Source organism: Pyrus communis, chromosome 3 (genome assembly GCF_041283825.1).
Source record: "Pyrus communis isolate YQ-2024b chromosome 3, ASM4128382v1, whole genome shotgun sequence".
In the NCBI taxonomy this organism is placed as follows: domain Eukaryota; kingdom Viridiplantae; phylum Streptophyta; class Magnoliopsida; order Rosales; family Rosaceae; genus Pyrus; species Pyrus communis.
The window spans coordinates 13,794,389-13,803,957 of NC_142567.1; the positions used below are offsets into that span (position 1 = coordinate 13,794,389).

At 39.4% G+C, this 9,569-nt stretch overlaps 1 protein-coding gene across 1 annotated transcript in view; it reads right to left on the reverse strand.

Moving 5' to 3' along the window:
• The window catches only part of LOC148697991 (uncharacterized), a 59,128-nt gene extending 49,973 nt beyond the window's left edge, over positions 1–9,155 (reverse strand). Inside the window, exons 1-2 of the mRNA XM_088690350.1 lie at positions 9,143–9,155; positions 773–2,172 (exon numbers count right to left, since the gene is read on the reverse strand). Of these exons, the coding sequence (XP_088546476.1) occupies positions 773–2,172; positions 9,143–9,155 (1,413 nt within the window). The remainder of the gene's footprint in view (positions 1–772; positions 2,173–9,142) is intronic.
• Between the last annotated feature and the right edge of the window lie 414 nt (positions 9,156–9,569).

Genomic DNA, 9,569 nt, shown 5'->3' on the forward strand with positions numbered 1-9,569 from the left:
ACTCAAAAGACACATCTTTTTGGAGGAGGCGGCATAGGGGTTGTGCAATCTTGGAAAAGTCCTTGATAAATCGTCTATAGAATCCTGCATGACCAAGAAAAGAACGAACCTCTCTAACCGAAGTAGGAGAGGGTAAGTAGCGTACAAGATCTACTTTAGACTTATCAACTTCAATTCCTTTTTCAGAGATTATATGACCCAAAACAATACCTTGTTTAACCATAAAGTGACATTTTTCCCAATTTAAAACAAGATTTGTTTCAACACAACGTTTCAAGATTAAAGTGAGATTATCCAAACAATGATCAAATGAATCACCAAAAACACTAAAGTCGTCCATGAATATCTCAATAATCTTCTCAACATAATCAGAAAATATGCTTACCATACACCTTTGAAACGTGGCAGGAGCATTACACAAGCCAAATGGCATGCGTCGATATGCAAACGTTCCAAAGGGACAAGTAAAAGTGGTCTTTTCTTGATCATCCGGAGCAATGACAATTTGGTTATAACCGGAATAACCATCAAGAAAACAATAAAAGGAATGACCTGCTAACCTTTCCAACATTTGATCTAGGAACGGCAATGGGAAGTGGTCCTTCCTTGTGGTGGAATTTATCTTCCTATAATCAATGCATACCCGCCAACCGGTTTGAATTCTCATAGGCACAAGCTCATTCTCGGAATTCTCCACAACCGTTACCCCAGATTTCTTAGGCACACATTGGATAGGTGAAACCCAACGACTATCGGAGATAGGATAAATAACTCCACAATCTAGAAGTTTAATTATCTCCTTTTTCACAACTTCCATCATCGGAGGGTTAAGACGGCGTTGAGCCTCTCTAGTTGGTTTGGCCCCCTCCTCAAGAAATATGTGATGCATACAAGTTGTAGGGCTTATACCTTTAATATCGGCCAATGTCCAACCTAGGGCAGATTTGTACTCCTTCAATACACGAACTAATTTCTCCTCCTCTTGTGCCGTGAGGGAGGAAGAGATGATGGCAGGTAGTGTCTCGTTTTCCCCCAAGAAAATGTACTTCAAATGACTTGGTAAAGGTTTGAGATCAAGAATAGGTCCCTGAATTATGGATGGAAGCAATTTGTTAGTCGAAATGGGAATGGACTCACGGTTAGGAAACTTTCCCTCATGTTTAGGTAATGACTCAAGGGCAGCAACTACTTCAAGGAATTCCTCACTAGGAGGCACGGCATAGGTTTGTTCAAGTGTGCCGTGGGTTTGCATATAGCTTGCCTCCTTGGTTTTGACTTCTACACCTCTTGTAATGACCTTTTCAAGTGCATCGTCATTCAAATCTTCAAGATATCCCTGCGCCAAAGAGTCAACAATATCAATAGAGAAACATGAATGATCTTCACTAGGATACTTAATGGAATCAGAAAGATTGAAATTAACCACTTCCCCATCAAATTCCATGGACAAAGTTCCATTAAACACGTCAATCTTAGTACGGGCCGTCTTCATGAATGGCCTTCCAAGTAGAATGGGCAGCGAGGGTGCATGATCCGATTCATCCATCTCAAGAACATAGAAATCCGCCGGAAAGATCAAATGATTAACCTGCACTAAAACATCTTCCAAAACTCCTTTTGGATAAGCATTAGATCTATCGGCCAATTGTATGATAACACCATCATTTTTCAACACTCCTAGGTTCATAGATGCATAAATGGAATATGGCATAACATTTATAGAAGCACCTAAATCAAGCATGGCAGATTCAAATCTAGTGTTACCAATGACACAAGGAATGGTAAAACTACCCGGATCTTTGCATTTGGGAGGTAGTTTGCGTTGCAAGATGGCGGACACATTCTCACCTACCTTCACCACTTCCTTGGTCGAAATCCTCTTCCTAGTGATGCAAAGCTCTTTTAAGAACTTGGCATACTTAGGGACTTGCTTGATTGCATCAAGGAGCGGAATGTTGACTTGAACTTTCCTAAAGGTTTCCAAAATGTCCTTTTCACTCTCCTCCTTCTTTGATTGCCTAAACCTGCTAGGAAAGGGCACGTTTAGTGGAATAGAACTTGACAAGGTCGAATTTGGACTTACCTTAGGCATGTTGGACGGTTTTGGCACAATAGGGGGCTGCGGCAAAGATTCTTTCACCCTTGCCGTGGCCTTTATTCCTTGTTCCTCCTCTTCTTGCAGCAACACGTCCTCTTCTTGACTTGTTTTGGACGTGCTTGGGGTGGTTCCGACCTCCTTACCACTTCTCAACATGATTGCCTTGGCAGATTCGAATCCTCCCCTTGGATTGACAATGGTTGAGCTAGGGAGCTTGCCTTTGTCTCGGAATTGTCCTACAAATTCCGCAATCTGCCCAATTTGTTTCTCCAAGTGATCCACCCTTTTGTCTTGGTTTTGCATGGCTTTGGTTTGATCCTCTTGCCCCTGAGACAAATTGGTAAGTAATTTAAGAAGTGTTTCATTTCCCAACGACGTACCTTGATTGTTTTGGGCAGGTTGTGCTTGGTTTGGATTGGGGCCGAATGGCTTGGTGTAGAACCCTGGGGGTTGTTGTCTAAAGCCTCCTTGTTGTTGAGGTTGTTGAGGTTCCCTCCACTTGAAGTTTGGATGGTCTCTCCAACCCGGATTGTATGTGTTGGAATATGGATCATTCCTTGGTTGATTGTGGCTCGGAAATCCAATAGCATTTGCACTCTCCCATCCCCCATTCTCAATCAATTGTGGGCATTTTTCCGAAGGGTGTCCTTGGATAGAACATACACCACATACAATCGGTCCTTGTATCTTCATTCCTTCGGCCATTTGAGACACAATAGAAGTAAGATTAGCTAATTGAGTTTGAAGGTCGGATTGAGAACTTACCTCATTCACTTGTTGCCGTGGGGGGTCCCTTTGCCCAAGTCCTTCATATTGTTGTGCATTTAGAGCACGGTTTGCGATTAGGGTCTTGGCTGCCATAGGAGTTTTGTCCACCAATGCACCTCCCGCCGAAGCATCGAGCATTTGCCTTTCAATGGGAAGAAGGCCCTCATAGAAATATTGAAGGAGAAGCTCCTCCTTCATTTGATGTTGAGGACATGATGCAACAAGGGCTTTAAAACGCTCGTAGTATGCCGGAAAAGTTTCTCCTTGACTTTGTTGGATTCCGCTAATTTTCTTCCTCAAGAGAATGACTCTTGAAGTAGGGAAGAACTTCTCCAAGAACGCTCTCTTCATGCTCTCCCAAGAAGTAACGGTCCCGGGTGCCAATTCATAAAGCCAATCCTTAGCCTTTTCCACAAGAGAGAATGGAAAAGCTTTCATCATTAGAATGTTCCCATCGACATTTATGGGTGTCATGCTCGAACAAACAACCTCGAACTCCTTGAGATGCTTGTTGGGATCTTCCATGGAAAGCCCATGGTATTTCGGAATGTGGTGCAACAAGCTTGACTTCAACTCGAATTCATCGGTCTTGCCTTGGGCAGCCGCGGGGTATTGAATGCATAATGGTGCGGCATTGGCCAACCCCGAGGCCGAAAGCTCTTTAATGGTCCGATTGTCTGCTGCCATAACTTCTTCTTCCACACTTTCAAACTCAGATTCGGCCTCTGAACTTGAACTAGGTTCACTAGGTTCGGGATGCCTCCTCTTTCTTCTCAAATCACGTTCAAAATCGTCGTTAAAGTCTAAGATATGTGCATGCACAGTTTGAGAACTCCGCGTCATGCACTAGTACCTAAACCAAGAAAACAAAACAAAATGAGAAAACTAGGTAAATTACACTAAAAACATACGGCAAAAACACAAGGGATTAGCAATTTTGCTAATCCCCGGCAACGGCGCCAAAATTTGATGCGAAAATAGTTAAACACACAAATTAAACCCTATGGATGACAATTGTAGTAAATGAGCAAATAGGGATCGTTCTAGACCGGGGATTAACTAGGGATGCTAATCAATGTGAAATTGACTCAAAAACGTAAGAACACAATATAAAACACTTACTAGACTCAAAGAATGCAAAACTAAACTTTAAAACACTAAAACAAACCAAAAGACTCAAACATCACCCAAAACACTCAAAACTGCCTTAAAAACACTTTCTGGGCAGTTTTGAGCACTTTGGTGAATTTGGACGAATTTGTGTAACAAATTGAATCAAAACACTTAAAAACACAAACTAAGACACTTTCTAACTAAGTTGGACACTAAAGTAAAGGGGGATTAAGGTTTTGACGAAATTAAATTAAATGCACAGATTAATAAACTAGGCAGATTGTATAAACGGATTTGAGAAACAAGATGATGGATGGATTAGTTAGAGGTCCATTCTCCACACATGACACATTTATATATGAATCGATTCTCCAATTGTTTTTCATTAACTATGATGCTCAACACCCCAAGTTAACCGTGATGCACTAATTAACTCTCAAATTTTCCTTAAGTTATTGAATTGGATGATGCATGCGACAATTCAAATCATTCTCCAATGGTTCTCAACATGAATGCATAGAAGAGATACAATGAGAGATCATTATGCTCTATGAAAATTATAAGTGTTGACAAGGCAATTGTAACTATGAATGCATGATACTTTTGCCAAGAATTCAATTAACGCGGTTGTGACTAGCAACCTTCACTACTCATGTTTATAAACTTGTGACGATTAGGTGAAACTCGTTTATAAACTAGCATCGAGTTTATGCATGAAGACTAAGTATGCATCCCTAATCAACATACAAAAACAAGTCTTTAATAAACATGATAATTGAATTGCAATCACAAATTAACAAATCACAATTGGAAGAAATCAATTCATATTTCAAACATGTTCATGGCTTCAAACTTTCCCCTAACTAATTAGGGGTTTAGCCACTCATGATTACAACAAACTTAGAGAGTAATAACAAAGTAAACATTGAAAACAAGAATCGAAGTACACCTAAAAATTCCAACAACTCAATCTTGAATTGTATGAACGTTTAGGCCTCTTCTCCTCTAGTTGCTGCGGCACAAGGGGTTTTGGTGAGTTTTGGGGGTTATGGATGATGTAGAAGGATGTGTTTAGGGTAGGGATGGATGTAGGGGAAGGTAAGGAGTGTTTTTGGGCAGAAAATATGAAGAATGGTGAAGTATGGTAGTGCTAGAGAGAGGGGAGGAATTTCTGGCGTGAATGAATGTGTATGAGAGATGGTTTTCTGAAATGGAAGAGTGTGTTGTTTGTGGCTGCAATGCATGCTTATTTATAGGTGAAATGGGGGGAACATGATGACTAGGAATTAGGTGGAAAGCTGAAATGGTGATGGGAGATGCATGTGGCTGTTTGTGCATGTGATTAAAGGGTGGAAATGCATGTGCTTTGACAGAAATGAAAGGGAATGCACGGTTTTGGTTGATTTCTGGTGGTTGTGAGGTGGAAATCTAGGTGGAAATGCATGTGGATTAAAGCTATGTGAATGATTAAGGTGAATGTGCATGAGTGCATGTGAAATCTGCCAAGATGCATGTGTTATGAAGTGGATTTTCTGCAAAGGCAAGGTGAATGTGCATGTGATTAAATTAAAAGATGGAATGCATGTGAAAGGTTGGAGATTGAATGTGTGTTGGTGTGATTGAATGATTAAAGTGCATGTGGCTGATTTATGAAGGGGAAATGCAAAGGGAAAATCTGGAAATGGGATAGGAGCCACGGCATTGTGTGGTGTTTGTTTGAATGTTTGCAATGATGAAATGGATGGGAGTGGTTTGATGAATGAGTGGATGGAATGATGAAAGAATAAAGGGAATGATGAAAGGGGAACAAGTGCATGTGGCTGCAATGATGGTGAAAGAATGTGTGGATGCATGGTTGTGTTGGTGATGAATGTGAACTCTTTGTTCTTCATTTTCATTCCTTTGGTCTTCAATTTCGTCCATCTTCTTGGCTTTAAGCATATGCAATCCATTCCAATCTCTAATTTGCTCCAAAAGGCTCCGAAAGGCATCCTTTTGCATCCTTAGCCATATGAACCTATAAACACACGAAAATGACTTTAAACACTAAATTAAGTAAGAAAACACAACATAAATGCATAAGAACTAGCTAACTAAGGCGCATAAATATGCTTCTATCATGTAGAGGAAGGATTGCAACTCCTAAACCTACAATGAATGGTCCACATGCGGCAAACAAATGGATAAGGCTTCTAGAAACTGAAATAGGTGTTTAAATGTGTAATTAATCCCCTTTAATTAGCTAGATTTAAGTCCTAACCTGATTTGGATAGGATAGAATAGGATAATGTTAGAGTTAGGATAGGATAAGGTTTCTAGGATAGGATAAGATAAGGTTGGATAAGGTTCCTTGTTTCTTGCTTCTTCCTTATCTTCATTGCATTAGGACTTCTTCCACCAGATTTGTAGCCTTTCCTAGCCCTTCTTGACTTCAATTTCGTCCATCCTCTTTACTCCATGGTTAAGCTATCCACTTCATGCCCAAAAATGCTCCAAATAGCCTCAAAATGCACTTTCTTGCTCCTTTTGCCATTAGGACCTAAAAACATACGAAAATAACTTAAAAGACTGAAATAAATAGTAATTAACTCACTAAATGCAAGGAAACAACATAACTAAGTAGCATAAATATGCTCCTATCAACTCTAAAGGGTGATTTGGACGAAATTTAACTAACTTAGACTCAAAACACTAATTTGGACAGATTCAAACACTTTTCTAACTAATCTAACACACTTAATAAAATGGGGAATTGATTTGGACGAAATTAATTAAAATGGACAGATTGTAAACTAAACAGATTAGGCACTAAATTAGGTGAATTGAATGGGAAAAAGACTAGTTAGAGGGTCCTTCTCCACACATGCACATATGCAACACAAATTGATTTCCAGATTTTATCCCTTTAAACCATGAATGACAATGCCCCAAATTAATTGTGAAAACCACAAATTAACTTTCAGATTTCCCTAGTTTCATTGAATTGGATGGAATACGCATCGATAATGAAATTATTCTTATCAAATTCCCTACATGAACTGCATAATAGAGATAAAATCAAAGATCATTAAGCTTTTTGAAAACCCTAAGCATTGACTAGGCATTCGTAACTATGAATTGCATGATACTCTTGCCTAGAATTTACTTAATACAATCATGACTAGTGATTTCCACTACTTATGAATATAAGGTCATAACGATTATGTGAAATTCCCTTATATCCTAGCATCAAATTCATGTATGAAAACTAAGTATGCATCCTTAATCAACACACAAGAACAAGTTCTCAATAAATGAATTAAGTAAATCACATCCACAATTCAAGAAACAAAATCTGGAGGAAATCAATTCATATAAAACATATGCCCATGGCTTTGAATTCACCTCTAACTAAGAAAAGCTTAGTTACACATTTTCATGACCATTGAAAAGCAAATTAAAATAAACATGGAAACGAAACAAGGGAAGAAAGAACTCTGAAAGTCTCCAATGGGTGCAGATTTCTTGCGGCACAAGATGGTCTTTCTCCTATGGAAGCCACGACACTCCTTCTTCTCCCTAAGAATTGCGGCACAAAGTCTATTTCTGAATGGATGGTGTGTGGTGTGAATGAATGAATGATTTGAAGGATGATTGGCTGCCTAGGGTGTCTAAGGGGGTGCGGCACAATAATAGGCATATATATATATAGCAGGGCCGAAACCCTAGCAATCAGATTTAGGGTTACACCTAGCTGATACAAGTGTTGTGGCAAGGGTTTGGGAATTAAGTCCTAGCCCAATTAATCTCAGATATGGACTTATACAATCCAAATCCAAGAGAAAAAGGGCCAAATAAAATCTGAATCCAATCAGAAAAAGGTTTAAGAATTTTCGTCCAAAAGTGGGCCTTCTAGAAACTAAGTGCTTTATGGCTGATTTTGGGTGTTCTAGAAGGCATAAAAAGGGGGGGGGTGGAGGTGCGGCACCCTTTTAGGGTCAGATAGGGCTTCTAGAAATTAGGTTTTTAGGTCCACTTGCAGCTAGGATTAAGGTGGAACAAGATTAGGTTTGGATAAGATAAGGTTGGATAAGGTTTTGGATAATGTTTCCTCTTTTCTTGCACTTTCCTTATCTTCTTTGTCATGAACTTTCCTTTTCTGATTTGTAGCATTCCTAGCCTCTTTTGACTACAAATTCGTCCATCCACCTTGCTCCATATACAAGCTATCCATAATAAGCCCAAAACTGCTCTAAAAGGCTCAAAATTGCCTTTTCTTGCCAAGTTTGTCATTAGGACCTACAAACAAACAAAAATAGCTTAAAACACTATAATAAGTAGTAATTAGCTCACTAAATGTAAGGAAATAACATAACTAAGTAGCATAAATATGGTCCTATCAAGCAAAAGACACCCGTACTAATGATTCCAAAGTGGTTACAGAATTTGTGAAAACTAACATTTTTGCGAGATTTGGAATGTCAAGGGTTCTTATAAGTGATGGAAGTTCTCACTTTTGTAATCGGACCATAGAGGCGTTGCTCAAGAAGTATAATGTCATGCCTAACGTTTCCACACCTTATCATCCTCAAACAAGTGGGCAAGCCAAGGTTTCTAATCGAGAAATCAAGAAGATTTTAAAGAAGACCGTTGGGCCAACTCGGAAGGATTAGAGCTTGCGTTTGAATGACGCATTGTGGGCATATCGTACCGCTTATAAAACACCAATTGGGATGTCCCCATTTCGGCTCATCTATGGGAAACCATGTCATCTTCCCGTTGAATTGGAGCACAAAGCACATTGGGCCGTCAAGACATTCAATATGGACATAGATGCCGCTGGAATTCATAGGAAGCTTCAATTGAATAAGCTTGAGGAGATAAGGAATGAGGCTTATGAGAACGCGTGCATTTATAAAGAGAAAACAAAGGTTTCCCATGACAAGATGATTCGTAGCAAGACATTTTCAATAGGGCAGAAAGTGTTACTTTTCAATTCTCGCCTTCGTTTGTTTCCGGGTAAGTTGTGTTCTAAATGGATCGGTCCTTTTGTTATTACTAATGTCTTTCCTTATGGTGCAGTCCAAATTCAAAGTTTGAAGACGGGACATGAATTTAAAGTGAATGGACACCGTTTGAAGCCCTACAACGAGAATTTCAAGGAGCATGCCATGGAGGACATACCCCTCCATGCCATGAGCCCTATTGAAGATTTGAAGGAGGTATCGTCCGGCTGGAAGACGTTAAAGCAAGCGCTTCTTGGGAGACAACCCATGTGTTCAAACGAGGAGATGATGGAACTCTAGCTCCACAACTAGATTTGCGTTCCTAAACCCCTACTCTTTATTGCTTTTACTTTGCTATGCTTGTCATGTTGTTAGTTGTGTTTTTTGTTTGTTTGTTTGTGAGTCTATGCTTAAAACATTGAGGACAATGTTTGGTTTAAGTGTGGGGGTGTAAACAAGTTGTTTTTGCATAATTTTCGTGGGATTTTATCACCTATCACTTCCAAAGTTGTCATTCACTATTTTTAAGTGTTTTTAGTGTGTTTTGAAGTGTTTTTATGTGTCTTAAACAGAAAATCCGAAAATTAAAAAAAAAGAAATCGAAA